This window comes from Echinops telfairi, unplaced genomic scaffold, assembly GCF_000313985.2.
Source record: "Echinops telfairi isolate 266 unplaced genomic scaffold, ASM31398v2 ScPeMD7_4;HRSCAF=17, whole genome shotgun sequence".
Lineage (NCBI taxonomy): Eukaryota > Metazoa > Chordata > Mammalia > Afrosoricida > Tenrecidae > Echinops > Echinops telfairi.
In genome coordinates this window covers 10,226,874-10,246,140 of record NW_022103900.1, presented here as the reverse complement: position 1 = coordinate 10,246,140, position 19,267 = coordinate 10,226,874, and the positions used below count along the sequence as shown (strand labels likewise).

At 43.2% G+C, this 19,267-nt stretch overlaps 1 protein-coding gene across 5 annotated transcripts in view; it reads right to left on the bottom strand.

The window, feature by feature from the left end:
- Positions 1–7,002, bottom strand: part of GRB14 (growth factor receptor bound protein 14) — a 74,285-nt gene extending 67,283 nt beyond the window's left edge. For 2 of the 5 annotated variants that reach the window (XM_045298648.1, XM_045298650.1), the window contains exon 1: positions 6,788–7,002. In XM_045298648.1, the coding sequence (XP_045154583.1) occupies positions 6,788–6,850 (63 nt within the window). In that variant the 5' untranslated portion in view covers positions 6,851–7,002. The remainder of the gene's footprint in view (positions 1–6,787) is intronic. The other 3 variants (XM_045298645.1, XM_045298644.1, XM_004703784.4) reach the window with 3 other exon arrangements.
- Between the last annotated feature and the right edge of the window lie 12,265 nt (positions 7,003–19,267).

Here is a 19,267-nt window from a genome sequence, read left to right as displayed (position 1 = left end):
TTCGGTGAGAAAGTATCTTCATCCCCAAGACTGAGAATCTGACTCTCAGGTTCAAACAATGTGCCCAAAGTCACACATGTTGGAGAGCTGAGTTCAAATGCTGGTCCCAAAACAGCAGTTCTACCACTTCACACTTCCTAAATGCTCACTCCTCCGCTGAGCTAGAGTGCTAATTACTTAATGTGGCCCTTCTAGCCATTATCCCTTTTGTGGTGTAAATAGCCTCTGTGCCTATGGTTATAATCCCATTTTGGAAGAAATTATCTGGTAAAGGATTAAGGTAGGACCTTATCTTTAGATTACTAGAAAGGAAAGGAAAGGAGCCCAGGTGACCTAGCGGCTATGCACTGGCCTGCAAGTCACAAGGTCAGCAGTTCAAAACAACCAGCTGTTCCACAAGCGAGAGAGGAGGCTTTCTCGTCTTGTAAAGACAGCCACGGAGGCAGTGCTACTCTTTCCTATAGCGTCAACCACGAGTCAGCAAGACGGTGAGTTTGTTTGATTTTGGTTGGTTTTGACTAAGGAATGTGACTGCGTAACCATCCTTCGTGTTCCTTGGGCGGATGGTCTGTTAAAGGAACATCTCAGGGCCATTCCTCTACGACTAAGAGCCATCTGGAGGAGAGAGAAATCCCAGGCCCATCAGGAACGCGTATTGGAGAGGTCTCCGTCTGAAGTGGGAGAGGCCAAGACCAGAGGCACCAACACTGTGCCAAGGAGACTAAGAGCCAGAGCAAAGGAACCGGTCTGGCCCAGAGACCAAGGCAAAGAACTCATAAGACAGAAGGATGGCAGCAGGGAGACTGTGAGATGCTAAGGCAGAATGACAAGTGGGCTTCCGGGTACACAGAGGCAAAGGTCAAGAGACCATGTGTGCGGGAGGCTGCGACGTGGCTGCTAACTGGGAGGTGTTTCTATGGGCCGATGACTGCCCTTCATGTTTTCTGGTTCTGGCTTGTGGTAACTGTCCCCAAATACCTCCCTCCTCTTGCCGGTGACATTGTGCGTGAGCTCTGTGTGGCCACTGCCATGAAGGATCTAACCCAGCATGGAAAGAGAGTGTCTGTGGGAAGGGCAGCTGGTGTCAGAAGCGGCAAAGAATGATGAAAAGCGGAGGCCGGCTGACCTCTGCCTCATGGCAATAGGGAAGCGGAAGGCTATCAGCTATGCCTCCGAGCTGTTTTACGCATGAAGAGAAAACCATTTCCTGACCATATAGAAGCCACTCAGGTGAAATCCTTGCTAGAGAAGAAGGCAACTAAGCCAGCTGTTCAGAAATTAAAAGGGGCGAGAGAGAAATCAAGGTGTAGCGAAAGGAGAACTCCAGGTAAACACCGACAATACTCATGTCCACGTTACTCTCACCAAGCAAATCCATCATCTAAACCGAAGAGGCCCCCATCTGTGGTCTTTTCTATCACCCGCCTCTGCTCAGGAACACCCCCCCCCCATGTGCCCCACCTTTCATTAGCCCCTTGCACATGCTACACTATGATATTCAAACATGGACAACCAGATTTGGGGATGGAAGGAACATAATAAGTATCCATCCAGGGGCCCAGATGCAGACTGAATGCCGAATATGTTCAAGGCACTTGGAGCAAAGAAGGAGGGCTAGTTGTCCACCAAGAGCCACCCCTTGGTGCTTCTTTCCTGAACTCTGATTCTGAGGCCTAGGGCGGTGTGCTGGGCCCAAAGGCGACATCCCCTAGCTTCCCTTCTATTCTTGATAGCCAGGAGACACCATTGTGGACAACGAGATGCAAGCCCAGAAACCTGGGGGCTGCATAACATGGGACCAAAAAGGCTGTCCTGCTCGTGGTCAGTCACATTCTCTATGCCAGAAATCTTCTACTTCACGAGAAAAGGGCCCCACATTAGGACGATAAAGTGAAAGGCAAGAAAGAGCTTGGCTCTGGACCTAATCTTCCTGTAAAGTGAAGAGGAAATAAACCCCTTCCCTGTTTGATCCACTGTCGTTCTGAATGTCAGCTTATCTGCAAATAGTTTAACCTCTAACTGTAAAGCACTTTATTATAAACCCCTCCCCTTGGTAGCTAAAGTTTTGGGGGTGTTTTGCTTTGTTTTGTTTTGTTTTCGTCTAACGACAAGGTCAGAAAGACCTAGAAAACCAGATAGGGCACTGTACAAACAAGCTCACCACTGTGGAGCTGATGCTCTCACAGTGACCCTGGAGGACAGGGTAGAACTGCCCTGTGAGCTTCTAAGACCAACTCTTTACAGGAGCCAAAAGCCCAGTCTTCCTCCCTCCGACCAACTGGTGGTTTCAAACTGCTGACCGCGAGGATGGTAGCCGCTAGACTTAAAATATCATGAAAGGTAACAACGAAATGGAAGCCCCAAGGCAGTAGTGGCTGAACTGCTGGCTGACAGTGGACGTCATATCCACAGATACTAATCACGCGATGGCAAACGTCTGAGCCGTTTTCAGAACAGTCCCACAGCTTGAGAGGAGACTGAGGCAACAGACCAGGGGTTCTCAACCTGTGGGTCGCGGCCCCTTTGGGGGTCAAACAACCCTTTCACAGGGGTTGCCCGATTCATAACAGTAGCAAAATGACACTTATGAAGCAGCAATGAAAGTAATGTTATGGTTGGAGGGTCACCACCACATGAGGACAGGTATGAAAGGTGGAGAAGCACCGCACTAGGGAGCCGTTGGGAATGAAAGCAGAAGTACAAAGATGCACACGTTCCCCGCTGTTGGGCCCCGAAAGCAGTATTGGAAGAAGAAGGTGTGGAAAACCAAGGGCGTCTCAGGCCTGGGGTGCCGGCTGCTGGGAGCTTTGGGCCGGTTGTCCGGGCGTGAGACAGCGGCGGGGCGGCCTGTATCCTTTCACCCTTCGTGGGACCTCTAAGACCCACAGAGCCATGACTCTCCCTCTGAGAAGGGAAGTGGGCACGTGAACACGCGTTTCTGCTCCAGGAGGGGCTTCAGAAAGAAAACGGAGGTCAAAGGGAATGGAATTGTTTCACAAACCTTCGAAAGGTCCCATGTATGGATGGGGAGCTGAAACTTCTGACAAATCGCACCATTCCGTGTTAAATTCGTGAATTTCAGATTTATAAAAGGATTTGAGTCATAAGAAAGGCATAGTCTGAATCCAAGAAAACCAGAAAACCAAACCGACTGCCATGGAGGCGATTGCAACTAGAATGGTCTCCAGGCAGAGCAGAACCACCATGTGGGGTCCCAAGGCACATCCTCCAGGAACAGGACCCCTCTCTGGTCTGTCCCGGAGTGGCAGGTGCTTCCCAACGGCTCGCCTGCACGTCACAGACCTCCAAGGCTCACTGCCTTCAGAAGCTCCTGGAAAATGCCACCAAGTTTTCACTCCTTTCATCCAAGGATGTCATGAAGTGCTCTTGCAGGATCTCACTTTTCCTCCGGAATTGCAGAAGACTCGTTAGGACTTTATGCAGTTTTAAACATCTTGCATAACTAGAGTTTTAAAATGCAGAAATGCTTGCAAACAATTTTAAAAAATCACTGTTAATCTGACATCACAAAAGTATATCTACCCAGAGTCATACTATGGATATATCAAGTCTTCTGAAAGTGCAGCTTTTCTATAAAAAGAATGTGGATTTCATATTGTATTTTCATTACATTTTATAATGGTTGAGAGCCTTCCCCTATATTTCTGGAACCTTAAAATAGTTTTTCGATATCATGTGCCAATCTGGAGCCCTGGGTATAAATTTTCTTTCCATCACAACACACACACACACACACACACACACACACACAAAATTACCCTGCTGCTTACAATTGCTTTCTGAATAAAATGCTGTCTACACTAGAACACATGGGAGTTGGTGGAGATGCAGAGGAAGATGACAGGATTTGCCTAAACTAATTCCAGACTTGAAGTTGAATGGCAATTATACACACCATAAGGCAATTTCATTAACATATTAATTTCAGGAGGTAGCATGTACCTAAGAGAACCACGCTGTAAGTCACAAGACCTAGATTCTATTTCTAGCTTTGCCATTGACCTTCTGGGTGACCTTGCATAAGTCATTCAATTCCCGAGAGATTCAGTCTTCTCATCTGGAGGAGAGGAGGCAGGGAACAGCCTAGTGGTTATCTAAGAAAAATGCTGGGACATAAAAGACACATTCAGACTATTTGGTGCAATCGTTTCTGAGGGACAGGATGAAAGCTTCTCAAAAAACTTCCTGAAACTAGGAAAGTCAGATCCTATTAGAGAAAGAAAGATGATCCCATCCCCTGCTGCTGCCACCCTCCCCCTCCCCACCCCCCCATTCACTGAACAGAGAGTCTACCAAACTACACAATTACTCATTGATCAAAAAGTATTCGGTGAGTCTGGAAAGGGCTCCAGGTTCAGTACCATATTTAAAATTCAAATTGCCAACCATTCAGAAGAAAATCTTGTGGCCATGTAGATCATGACTGAATGAGAAAGGTACTTTCTGGGCCCAGTGCTATGGAGAGTCCTGTTGTTGGCCTTTCAAATGCTGATCCGAGTCACTCGTCCAGTATGAGCAAACTTTGTGGGAAAAAAGCACATGCATTCTTGGGAAATCAGAACCTGCCCCTGTCAAAGTACTCTGAAAAATGCTGGTGTGCTTTGTAAGATCCTCTTCAATTATGGCACCCGGAGAAAAGGATGCAGCATTGACGCGGTGGACTAATACTCCCGTTTACTCTTTATCGTGACAAAAAGAATGTGCAGTCCTAGAGCAACAAGAGCAGATGGGTGTTTTTCAGTCAGGAAAAGTATCCAGTTCCTAAGAAATACAGATATTAAAATTTTCAGAGATTGAATAGACAAGCGGGTCCTCTGGGAATTAAAATGTCAGAAGCAAAGAGCAGCCTAAGTACTTCTAGCAAGTGGTGAGGGACTAAATTGCGTGAGCACTTAGATGGGTATGAGTTTTAAAGGAATCACGTGGATTTGGAGAATTTTGACTTACATCGTTATAGAATAGAAATCTAAAGAGGATTATTAGTAAAAAGGCCAAGAGAAATCACAATGGGGTTATCGATTGGCAGCTTAGATCTGTATTTTCCAGCCAAGTTTTATTCATCATATCAATTTTCCCCTCACTAGCTGCTCAAAGTTGTTCAAAATGATAGCATCTTTTTCTAGTGTTCTATATACTGTTCAAAATGATAAAGTGTTTTAGTCATTTACTGCAAAAACTGAAAACCAAAGATAGTTTATGATTCATAGAATAAGAAACACTGGAAGGATGATTTAATGAAAATTCTCTCAGGTGTTATCTCACAGATGAGAACAAAAAGTTCTCTGAAAGTTTAGGTGATCTACCCAAAGTCACACTGCTAATAAACAGAGTCTAGACCATATGCTTTCTACTACACCATCCTGCAAGTTACCCCCATCCCCCGGCCCCCATCCAAAAAGAAAAACATATATGATAAAAGTGACTTGGTCTATCTAAACTCCTGATATTAATTGGCTAATGAATTCAAATACAGAATACAAATTTATATATGTTAATGCATCTTTTCATCTCCCCAATAAATCAGAGACCCTATGTTACCACAATTAATGTTCTGCTAATCTTAATTCTAAAATACAGATTCTACTTTAAAACAAAGTGATTTCAGTATATTTTGCTCAAGTTATAAGATAAAAGAAAAGTATCAGGAAAGATGAAAAGCAAATGCTGGCAACAAATCACTGTAGTTCTTCCAATGCCAATTAACAAATTCTAGAGTGTGAATGTTCCATATGCCAAAGAAAATAAATTGAAAGCCTCAAACCTAAAAATAAAAGTTGCCACTGTAAAAAAATTAAAAAGCCTTAATGGTTAGATCACATTTCAAAAAAAGTTAAAACATTATTAAACGCAATGCACTAATCGTTAACTATTAAAAGCTAAATCAGGAAATAAACATTCCTGTTTCTATATCACCAAAGCCATTCTTTTGGTTCATTGCCAAAACCATAGGTCGGTGCTTTCCTTCCTAACATACAGCTCATTCTTTAAGGAGTCCCGTGCAATGTTCTTATTTGGTGTGTTTACAAGAAAAGTTCAGTGTGCCAGTTTTGCTTAACAAGGATTAAAGGGTATAATGTATCACCTTATAAAATGCGAGGCTGCAAGTCAGACATGAAAACAATATGAAAAACTAAGAGCTAAAACATCTTCATCTATATATTGATTGTATTAATAATTAACAGAGCACCTTTTCACAGGGGAATTAAATGTAAAGTTTGTTTTTCCTCAAGCAGACAGGTAAAAATTCAATAGAAATGGGTAGAAACTTCAGGATAATAACTGGTGCCACATATTTGAAAAGTAAACCCATTCAGTGATGAAGGTGGAAATATTATAAACTCTAGTGAAACAAAGAAAGTATTCCTTAGTAAACAAATATACATATAACACAATGGCTAGCAAGTTTCCTATTGAACAAAAAGTAAACAGATACAAGGTTAAAGGAGGAAATTTTTTAAAGGCTTCATAATAGTTCCTAAATCACAGTGACCTTAATCGGAGACCAAACTGCTTTTACACGGAGCTTTGTTTCATTTTGTTCTGTTTTTTACTACAGTGATGTTATCACGCAATCATTTCTCCCTCCCCTCCACCCCGACCCTAGTTCAATTTAAATAATATCTCCCTTACCTGGACAGCCTCAGTGACTTAACAGTCTTTCTCAATACACGTGACTAAGACCTCCCCAGAGTAACAGACCCACAGTACGGGGAAGAGTGGAGAAAAGTTTAAAAGTTGGTGGGGAGAGGGGAGGAAAGCCACATACCCTTTTCTGTAGAACGATGGGCGTGATCGCGGGCAGAGTAACTCTTCTCGCACTCAGACTCATGCTTGCCTGGCTTAGAATGAGCCCCTCTTGTAGATCATGGACGAAACGAAAGAAATCTTTTACGGTGACTTTTGGGAATTCCCAGGGCTCGGTGAAAAGAAACAAGTAGGAAAGGAATAAATGTCACCCTGCTTATGTGATTCCAATCTACCCAAAGCCAATTAAGGATGGCCGTGGGACTGGGAAAGGCAGCAGCCAATCGAAGCCTAGAAAACTCCGCCTTTGTCCTTGGAAACACATTCTGATACTTTTGTTTATGATATTTAAAGCACCAGATTAACAGGCATCTAGTACACTGGATTTTTTTTTCCAAAACACTGCAATTCAATGCCATCTTTGTTGACAGTCCCTTCTGTCCTTCGCTACAGCATTTCAGCATATGGTAGGTAAGGCACTGTTTACATTAGTCTATTTAAAGTACATAAATATGTAGATGAACTAAATTTACTTAGGCTACTCATAAAATTGATGAATGGGTCAATTTAAACATATTATAGGAGGCTCAAAAAATAATCTTGAGTTCCAAACTGGTCTCAAAGTGCTAGGTTATTTATTGTAAGAAAGATTTTAATAGTATGCATCTCGTCTCCTAAACAGTCGAGGTCTTTGGGATCATAAAACTTTCCCTTACCCTTGGGTCATGCACTGTTAAAGATTACCTGAAAATCAGGCTAAGTAATAATGTTAAGCATCAGGGGAATATTAAACTATAAAATGTAAGTTTCAAATGCTGATTTTTAACTAAAAGGCACAGATGTGTCTGATTTCCCGTATTCCGTTCACTGAAGGCACGCAAATAATAATCACTGTGCAGAAGCAGCTCAACATTTTAATAACCACTTTGTCTTTCCTCCTAGAATAACTAAAGAAACTTACTCTAGTACTTTTGGGCGGGTTGGAAGGAGGATCAACTAAAAATAGTACTGCGAACAAGCAAATTTTCAACCAAGTCTAAATAAAGAGTGAAGCACTAAAAAATGACCACACAAGAATTGAACAGGAAGACTGATGTGAGTTGTCACCCTCACAAGAACTCTCCTGGCCTGGCACGTTAACAACCTCTACTGACCCTATTTGAGCTCTTCCACCGGGACCCCCTGAGAGACTGACCCCCGAGAGATGACTGTGTTCAGCAGGAGATTCCAAACGCCTCGTCATTTCTAGATTGCAGCAGGATCGCTGCAGGAGCACAGCACAATGGAAGCAGCTTGGACACAAGCTTTCTATTTCCTTATCTAAGCTGCAGGGTTCCCCTGACTGCTTGGCATTTGAGTGTGCTTTAGATGCACGGTGACCCTATATTCCTCAAGCAAATGAGAGACATCCCAAACTCTAGTCTACTAGACACGACTTTGCATTTCCAAACATACAATCCCCTCATAATGGTAGTCAGGGTCCGAGGTGGGGGATGCACTTAGTACAAAAAGTCACCTTAATTTGATCCTCAGTTAGCCAGGTCTATCCTGGTCCTTTAAAATCAAGGCATCAAGAAGCTGTAGGGCAGGGTGGGGGTGGGGTGGTTGGTATCATTTGTGGAGTGAAAAATCAAGTCTGGTTTAACCTTGAGTCGCTTTTTGGCAGGCCGACAAAAAACAAAGTCCATGGGAACCACATAAACTCAAGAGCATTATCTGTCTTTGTCTTCTTCCTTTTTCTCCTCTCCATTTAGGTTTCGAATATCCCAAAATGGCACATCGGTGTTGTCTTAATGGCTAGCTCTTCTGGGTTCCAATGTTCGGTACAACGGCTACTCAGAATTCGCAGACAATATTCACCATTAAAGGGTTTAAAGTTACGTTGGAATCCCTGTGAAAAACACCCAGGGACAGCTGTTGATCAGAACCAGTCACAAAGTCCTTTCAGGCCTGCTAATACACATCCAAAGGGGTAGAACACGCTGCAGGAAACCTCAAATGGAAGGCACCCAGCAAACCCAGCTCCCTGCATCAAGGGGCACCCCACTCCCATAAGCCTCAGCCCAACGCACTCACCTCCACCTCTGTGGGTCATCAAGCCCAGCTTTCCCAATCCCGTGCCCAGAGGCCCCTTCTCAAGTCAGCCTCCATCACAGAAGCACTCAGCTCTTCGCTCCACTCCGTGGGGCAGGAAGTCCAGCACCCTGGCCCGTGCTCTGGATCCTGGCTCTGCTGCTGCTCTCTGGTGATCCAGCCGTCTTCTGGATCCAGGAGCTTCACTGAGCAGGGATCTTGGGTCCACAAGACATGCTCCACTCCTGGCTCTTGCTAGGAACGAGATCCCTCCTGCTGCTGCTCCGAGGGCTCATTTTATAAGCAGCAAGAAGGTATTCCAGGGAATTCTGTTCACAAAGACTCACAAGTGAATCCTAATAGTATCTTGCTCCACCTTCTTAGCAAACCCAGGCAGGGAAAGGGCATCTCCTGGGAGTTAGAGACTGGCTAGAAGGTGCACATTAAATAATTACCTGCCCCTGCAACATCTCATCTCAAAAAATCCTTCTTGCAGCTCTACCGTATCCAAAGCAGCCCATCACTAGGAAAAGTACCTGCCACATGCCAAGGACCGTATTGGGCTGTAGAAATATACTGTTGAATAAGATATCTTCGCTGGTGCATAGTACAATAGGGATATTAGGGATTTTTGTCTGTTTTAATTAAAAGATCTCACTGGAGAGTTAACTGCATTAATCTAATACCCTGAAGTCACAGTGATTAAAGTACCTGTCTACTTACTGAAAGGTCATCTGTTCAATCTGACCCACCAGCTGCTCCTAGGGCGAAAGAGAGTGCGCAGTGTGCTCTCACAAAGGGGCAGCCTTGCAAACCCTCTGGTTTTCCTCTGTCCTACAGGGTCCCTGTGCATCAGCACTGTCAACCCAGCAGTCTCGGTTCTTGTTGTTGCTGTTTGTTTCAGTGACTATATCGACACACCAAGGCAGTAGATACAATGCATTAGGGGTGAGTGGAGTCAGGGCAGGCTTCAAGGAAGACAGAATTGCTTTGAAAAGGGATTAGGGGAAATGAATACTCATATGCAGAACTTGGTAACTGATACAGAGTAACCTTCTCAAAATAGACCCCAAGGTTTTAAGTCAAGACACTGGAAAAGTGAGAGATGTTGTTTTGCTTCACACTATAGAGCTTTTGTAAAAATCCAGCGGGTGGTACGGACAGTTTGTGTCTGACTGCTAACTGAAACCACCCCGTGGAGTCACGAAACAAAGGCCTGGAGAACCACTTCCGAAAGATGCCATCACTGAGGAGCCTGGGAAGTGGTTCAACACGCGAAGGCATGTGAGTGGGAACCTTCTTCCGGCACTGGGCGAGGAGTGCTCTTCAAGCCCAGAAATGTATCCCCTCAATCAGAGCAGCGGTGAATTCAGGGCCGCTTTTGTTACAGAGCAATACCCCTGCCCTACAAAAGCTTAAAGTATTTGACAGATCTTTCCCTCGTAAGGGGGAAAGAGCTTATCTTTAAAACACTAGTAAATTGAAGCTTATGTAATTTCTGTGAAAATTATGAAAAGTAAAATGGGGCATTTTGTATCCCTGTTACCAAAACACTAGCCGACTGAAAGAAGAAATTGACATATACTTTTGAGAGTCAACAGCGAACGTACTAAAGGGTTGACAGTAGCACTTGAAGCACACAGTCTCATTTTTGAGCAAACCCTGCCAAGTGTTATTTTAGACAGTGATTCAAAATTCAATTTTAGCCCATCCTTTCTCTTTGTATTATAAATGCATTTTTGATCACTAATCTTGTGATTTGAGGCCAAATTTCTTCAGCTGAAAATTGAAAATAAAAAAACCAACAACACGCACACACAAAACTGAGGCCAAACTTCAAGAGTCAAGAACACTTGTGGGATCAAGGAAGTCACGTTTGCATAGGGCTTGGAGGAGCCCAAGGCCAATTCATGCTCCTTAAAATCCCACATGGGAAATTCGTCCTAGGACACGTTCTCCTTAGATAAGGACACCAGCTATCTATTTCCAAAACTGAAACTTTGATATAACTTTTCTCTGAACCCATTAAGTACAATGAAATGCCATAGAATAGAATGGTAGTTATTTAATGTTTGTACTCAACAGTTTGATAGCACAAGAAATTTTGCTACTCAAAATATACACATAAACAGATTTCAATGGAAATCATTATTGACAAAAATAGCTACCAGTATCATTATTGGTAGCATGTGTGAACGCCCCCAACATGTCCCATGCATTGGGTTAGTTTTCCCTTGATCCTCACAAAAAACGACTCGGGCGATCCCAAACGAAACATGCTGCCATCAAGTTGATTCCCTTTGATGACATAGCCAATCGTTATTTAATAGATAAGGAAGCTAAGGTCAGAAGAGCCAGTGGTGCACAACTGACCTCAGACCCAAGAACAGACTCAGAAAGCATTAGACCAAGTTCATGAGGATTACACATCAAGGCTCTTGGCAGAGGCCACTGAGGTGTGTCTGACTCACAGCAAGTGTGCACGTTTGAGCCCTTGCTGCAGCCTCGGTATCAATCCCATATGGCAAAGCAACACAGTGCCGCGTCTTCTCGGTGCACTCCACCACTCCACCCCTGTTCTATGATGGCGCTGGCTAACTGGATACCTCAAGGCCATCGAACCCAGTGCGCTGCTTTCTGATATGCCTCGGTGTTTGCTTGCTTTATTGACCCACTGAATAAACAGGTATTCTCAGCTTTGCTAGGAGTACTGGACTCTGTGTTATGAGGAATTCAGAGCTGATCAGCTGGGTCCTGTTACAAAAAGGTAACTGGTGAATGGCAACAGGTAAATAAGGAAGTAGCCAACGCCATGTCGAAGGTGGATCTGGGCAGAAAAATGCCCCGTAAACACGGGAGGAGCTGCAGGCCGCTAGTCCACCTTTTTTTTTTTTTTTTTCAAATTGAATATTTTATTAACATGGTAGTTGTTTTTGTAACATGTGCACACACACTCGCACACTCAGAATGATCTGCCTGGGGAAAAATGCCTAAATATGCCTTTAAAAAAAATCCTGTCGGTTTCATTATTGTAGGCAATTGTGTCCACATCACTTACAATGCTACTGCCAAATCTGTCCAAGGAAGCCAAGTTTGAGAGGGAAGAACAAAATCGGGGGGAAATTCACCAGTGGCAAAGCAGAGCTCTCAATATGAGAAAGCTGGCATCATGTTAGTCCACCTTTTATACCATGCTCCGATTCGACTTGTACAAAAGCCTACAAACACTCACATGGCGGATTTTCGAACGGCCCCAAAACACACATTCTGTCTCTCCTTCTGGCACATCTTGATCCCTATTTTAAGGCCCAAGTGATTTCATACTTTTTTCCTAAAGTTTCCGTGGTTTTCCATCCTTCAATCATCCCTCAATTTTATCGACTATATTACCTTAGAAATGGAAAACGGAGAAAGATAAATACATATGAACTGCCTATTAAGGCAGTTTATATGGGTTATTGCATTTTACACTAACAAATCTATAATGTATTATGTAACCTCGTTTTACAGATGTAAACCATATGTCATTTTCATACATGTCGGTTTACCATTTATCATATACTAGTTTATTTAACCTTTGCCACTATTTCCTCTGTGTGTGTGCTTTGTATTATTTAGAATGCAAGAACATGTCTTAATTTATCTCTTAACATCACACTGGTTCATGGTTTTTATACAGGGGAGAAAAGGCTGACAGTTGCACCAGTACATTCATAGGAAGTACAGTACCAGAAAGTCACAGAGTACAGTACCAGAAAGTCAAACCAGATTCACAAGAGGACATGGGACAGGAGAGTCACTGCTGATATTGAATAGATTATGGCTTACAGAAAAAAATACTAGAAAGATGTTTACTTGTGCTTTATGGACTATGCAAAGGCAATTGACTCTATGGATCATAACAAACTATGGATAACTCTGCAAAAATGGGAAATTCAGACCACTTCATCATGCTCCTGCACAGCCTATAGCTAGACCACTCGGATAGTGCATGGGTCAAATGAGGAAAGGAGTGCATCAGGGTTATATCCTCTCATGATACTAACTCAAACCATATGCTGAGCAAATAATTCTAGCAGTCGAACTATATGAAGAACTTGACATCAAGATTGGGAGAAGGCTCATTAAACAATCTGAAATACGCTGACGACACAACTTTGCTCAAGCAAAAAGGACTTAAAGAACTTACTAAGGACGATCCTGAAGGCTACAGCCTTCATGGTGGATTACACTTCAATGTAAAAAAAAAAAAAGATAAGGAAAAAAACATCTTCCCAAGTAGGTCATCAATAAAGAACATTATGATAAACATAGAAAATAAAGAAATTGTCAAAGATGTCTTCGGGGGAGGGAGAGATCGACAACGCCCACAGAAGCAGTAGTAAATGATATATTGTATTGGGTAAATCTTGCAAAAGAACTCTAAAGTGTGAAAGAGCAAACATGTACCTTTTAAAACAAGGTGCACCCTGCCCCAAACCGTGGTATTTTCAGTAGCCTCATCGACACTCGAAATCTGGACAATGACAAAGAAAAGCCAGAGAAGAACCGATACATTTGAATTGTGGCAATGGCGGAGACTAGTGAATATACTATGTGCATGGGGCTGTAAACGATCTAATGTCGTTCTTCTATCCAAAGTCTCAAACTCCCACCAAAGGACCTTCTTCTGCATGGGACTGGTAAGTGGGTGGGGGAAGCTACTGACAGGATTCACCTGTGAGTAACTGAACAAGAATCCCAGGACTGACATCCTGTTGTCTATAAAATGAGCCTTCTAAGAAACAGGACAGATCCCTGCACATTGCCTCTTGGATCCAGAAGACAACTGGGACATCAGAGAAGCAGCAGCAACAGAAGCCGGAGCCAGAGTATGGAACAGAAATAATGGACTTCCCAACCCACACAGCAAGTAAAGCTTGGGGCTTTTGTGCAGGAGGCTGACTTGTGGAGCGGGGTACTTCTGGCCACTATATTGGGGAAGTGAAGCTGAGGGTGTTCAGGCTGAAGCTTACTGTAGTGGGGTGCCTCAGGACACTTAATTCTGGGAGCTGGGTTTGCTGACCTATAGCGCTTGCACTGACTACCTTCAGGCTGAGGCTTCCAGTGGAGTGGTACGCCCTTTGGGGCATGTAGTAGTAGACGTTGTAACCTATCCTGATGAACAACTATCCTGAGCCGTTTCCAGTGGCATTACAACTTATTAACTTCCTTAATAAACCCTTCAATCGTAGGACCACTGCAATGGGTATTTAGACCCTACAAAGGTAAGACAGAGAAGATTAACTGAGACACACACGATGGCCTGCCAGAACAATGAATAAATCTATCCCGGAGGAAAAAACATCAGATGGTTCTTAAAAGTAAGAATGGCAAGATTTCATCTCACACACTTTTGACATGTGATCAGAATGGGGCAGTGCCTGTGGAGAAGGACATCATGCTTGATAAAGGACATGGTCAGTGAAAGAGAGGAAGGTCCACATTGAGACAGGCTCACACAAGGGCTACAACAACATTAAACACTGGAAAGATCCTGCGGATGGCGTTGAACAGAGCAATGCTTTGTTCGGTTGTACACAGGCACCAACTCAAGGGCACCTTAAAAAAACAACACTAACACTCCTAGATCCAACCAATCTGCCTTACACAAAACTTCCCTTTCTCTCTTCTTCATCTTGCTCCTGAATGTATCACTGCTGGATTTGGGTAGCTCATTGCCTATCCAGATTCCAACTCTCTCAAAAGACTCAGGTTAAATTCACTCCTTCAAGAAATAATCTCTCCATCTAAATTATGTAATCCTTGTTTTGTCCTCTTTTAGGACTTGGAACTTTTCTATTTCTCATGATCTGTATTTACATTGCTTTGAAAAACGTATAAATCCTTTCATAAGCCTAGGTTTTCTGTTCAATGAAAATATAATCCTTGAAGGTGGGGCTCGGGTTCTTATTTCATCTGCTTCTCCCATAATACCTAGCAGAGTGCTCTCTGGACACAGTAGGCATGATGTTCACACACAATCAATGTGGAAGGGCAAGTCACTCCGGTTACATAGTGGACACGCCTCCTTTCTCATCTTAACAAGTGTTAGCCTTATGATTTATTCTGAACAAAAGCACACAGTCTTCTGCACAGGAACATTCAGATATCCTTCGCCTGACAAAGTTCTCTTAGTGAGAACTTAGTCCAACAGTAGGTTGGACACTCAATTTGAGTGTTGTTCAAAAAACAGGAATTTCAGAAAAATCCTAAAACACGATTTTATGAAAATATCTTATTACATCAATTAATATGTGATCTAGCTCATGTTATGTAAAATTTGGTACCTCTTACCAGTTCATTTTTTTCCTACTAAAACCTTCACTTTTCTTAAATATGACATCTGTATCTGCAATTGATGAGCCTGTACCTCTATTCTCTTTTCCTCCCTCCACCCTGATCGTCATTCTCTCTATCTGCAGCATCAAGGCCTTCTCACTGATGTTACCTCGAACAACACAATGCGACTTTCAAATCATGAATGGCTGTAACTTGTTAGCCCTTGCTGTTGTGGCTGGGCGTCTTCCTGTTGCTGCTGCTGCTAGCATGTGCCCTTAAGTCAGTTCCAGCTCACTGGGGCACTGTAGAACAGAGTGAACCATCTCCCAGGCCGGTGCTAGCCTCACAACTGTGGCTATGTTGGAGCCTATTGTTGCAGCCACTGTGTCAATCCACCTTATTGAAGTTCTTCCTCTGTTTTCACTGATTTTAACAAGCATGCCATCCTTCATGCTGGCTTCCTAGTGATGATAAATATAATTAATCGATACAGAGTAGACAGACACTTAAAAAAGAAAATGTATAAGTAGATACATTTTAAAACAACAACAGGGGACTAGGTCTATGTACATAGATTTATTTATAAAGTATTATGGCAACAGGTAGACATTGGACCTCCACTCAAGTACTCCCTCAACACAAGAACAATTTGTTCTACTAGCACGGCACTCTGTGATATTCACCTTCCCTGAGATGATCGCTGAAGAAAAAAATGGGTGCATAAGCAAATGGGGTGAGAAACCTGATGATGCCCGGCTATCAAAAGATATAGCATCTGGAATCTTAAAGGATTGAAGATAAACAAACAGCCATCTAGCTGAGAAGCAACAAAGCCCACATGGAAGAAGCACTCCAGCCTGTGGGATCATGAGGCGTCAATGAGATCAGGTATCAGGCATCAAAAATCCAAAACAAAACAAGCAAACAAACAAACAAAAATGATATCAATGGGAATGAGAGGGAGAGCAGAGTGGAGACCCAAAGACCATCAGTAGTCAATTGGACAACCCCTGTCAGAAGGGCCACAAGGAGGAGAAGAGTCAGTCAGGGTGCAGTGTAGCACAGACGAAAAACACAAACTTCCTCTAGTTCTTTAATGCTTCCTCTCCCCACCCCACTAACATGACCCCAATTCTATCTTATAAATCCAGTTAGACCAAGAACATGTACACTTGTACAGATACGAGCTCGCAACACAGGGAATCCAGAACAGATAAACCCCTCAGGACCAATAAGTAGAACAGCAGTACTAGACGGGTAAGGATGCCTGGGGGCAGAGGGTGGGGGTAGTAGGAGAGCGGAGTAAGGGGGAACCGATCACAATGATCAATATATGGCCACACTCCCAGGAGGATGAGAGGGCAGAAAAGTGGTGAAATGAGACAGTGGTCAGTGTAAGATATAAAAAAATAGAATAATTTATAAATTATCAAGGGGACAAGAACTGAGGAGCTGATGCCAGGGGCTCAAGTAGAAAGAAAATGATTTGTAAAAGCTGATGACAACATAGGTACATAGATGTTTGGCACAATGGATAGATGGATGGAAAGTGCTAAGAGCCCCCAATTAAAAATAGTAAAATAAAAAAAAGAAAGAATCGCCACAATATTTTCAGCCAATTATAAATAAAGTGTTGTAACCAAAGAAAATAAAAGCTTAGCCCTCCCCTGAAATATCAGACAAGTTTCCCATGTGGATAAGAGGATTGAGGACAGAAGATAATGTTGGTAAAAGAAACCTGTAGCAAATAAAATGGGTCTGGAAAACTGGAGGGAGGGAGCAGACCACGATTGCCACCTTAGAGACGCAAAACGTTTCTTTCCAGTCAAGAAGGCAGAATGAGTGCAAGCTGCTACTTCCCTCACGCCGCCCCTCAAGCCATAAAAAGCCAAGAAGAAAAAGAAGGTGAAGGAAGTGGCAGAGAAGAAGAAACTATTTTCTTGCTGAAAAAAGCAAATAAACTGCCATTGAGTTCACTTTGATTCACGACAAGCCTATAGGACTAAGTAGAACTACTCCCATGGATTCTGAGGCTCTAAATCAGGGTCCTCAAACTTTTTAAACGGGGGGCCAGTTCACTGTCCCTCAGACCCGCTGGAGGGCAGGACTATAGTTTAAAAAAAAAAACTATGAACAAATTCCTATGCACACTGCACATATCTTATTTTGAAGTAAAAAAACAAACAGGGCAAAAACACCCAGTGGGCCGGATAAATGTGCTTGGTGGGCCACATGTGGCCCACGGGCTGTAGTTTGAGGACGCCTGCGCTAAATCTTGATAAGAGCAGAAACCCTCATCTTTCTCGTCATCTTGCTCCCTTAGAACAGTCGGTGGGCTGGCAATCCACTCGACCACCAGAACGCCCTATTTCCTTTCTAAGAAGGCTAAAATCACTTCATTATTTACTGTGATGAGACATCTAGAAGTTAGAGAGTCATTTGGCAGAAAACCAAATACAGTGTTTCACCAAGCTGATAAAGCACTGGAAACCCTCACTGGTCCATGCCAAGAGATCTGAAAGGCAGCTACTTGACCAAATAACTGGAAGAGGTCATATGTGTAGCCTCCATTCCAAAGAAAGGTGACCCAACAGAATGCTCAAATTATAGAACAACAATGTTACTATCACAAGCAACCAAAGTTGAGCTAAAGATGCTCCAACAATGGTTGCAGCAGTACATTGATGGGGAGCTGCCAGAAATTCAGTCCTGATTCAAAAGGGGGCTTGGAACGAGGGATATCATTGCTGATGGCAGATGGATCTTGGCTGAAAGCAGAGGATACCTGAAAAAAAGCTCACATGTGTTTCATGGACTACGCAAAGGCATTGGACTCTGTGGATCCTAACAAATTATAGACAGCCTTGAAAAGAATGGGAATTCTTTATGGTACACTTTATGGGACCCATGTGGAACCTGTATACGGATCACGAGGCAGTTGTGGAGACAGTACAAGGGAATACTGCATGGTTTAAAATCAGGAAAGGGGTGCATCATGGTTATATCTTCTCACCATATTTGTTCAATCTTTATGCTGAGCGAATCATCAGAGAAGGCAGATTATATGAAGAAGAACTCGGCATTAGGATTAGAGGTAGGTTTACTAACAACCTTGTGATATACAGCTGACACAACCCTGCTTGCTGAAAACGAAGTGGACTTGAGCACTTGCTGATGAAGACCAAGGATTGCAACCCTCAGTATGGATTAAAATGCAATGTAAAGAAAATAAAAATCCTCACAGTTGGACCAACAGGTAACATCATAATAAATGGAGAAAAAAATTGAAGTCATCAAGGAGTTCATCTTGCATGGGTCCACAATCAATACTCAAGGAAGCAGCAGTCAAGAAATGAAAGGCTGTGTTACGTTGGGTAAATGTGCTGCACACGAACCCTTAAAGTGCTGAAAAGCAAGGATGTTACCCTTAGTATTTTCAATCACCTGATGCCTGTGGAAGTTGGACATGCAATAATAATGAAGAATTGATGCACTTGAATCATGGTGCTGGTGAAGAATATTTCAGTTACTACCACAAGGACCATCAGATACGTCTTGGAAGAGGTACAGCCAGTATGCTCCTTAGAGACAAAGACAGTGAGACTTTGTCTCATGAACTTTGGACATGGTATCAGGAGAGACCAGGAAAAGGACATCTGGCTTGGCAAAGTCAAAGGGTAGCAAAAACAAAGGTGCCTGACTAGATGGAGTGGCAGTGGCTGCAACAATGTGCTCAAACATAAAAACAACTGTGAGGACCACGCACAGCTAGGTGATGCTTTGTTTTGTTGAGTGTGGGGTGTCCCCGAACAACACCAACAATGTCTCCTAACAACAACCATGACCACGAACAACACAAACACCAACATCTCCTAACAACAACCACGACCCCAAACAACACCAACGTCTCCTAACAACAACCATGACCCCAAATAACACCAATGTCTCCTAACAACAACCATGACCCCAAACAACACCAACACCAACGTCTCCTAACAACAACCATGACCCCGAACAACACCAACACCAACGTCTCCTAAACAACAACCATGATCACGACCAACACCAACACCAACGTCTCCTAACAACAACCATGACCCCAAACAAC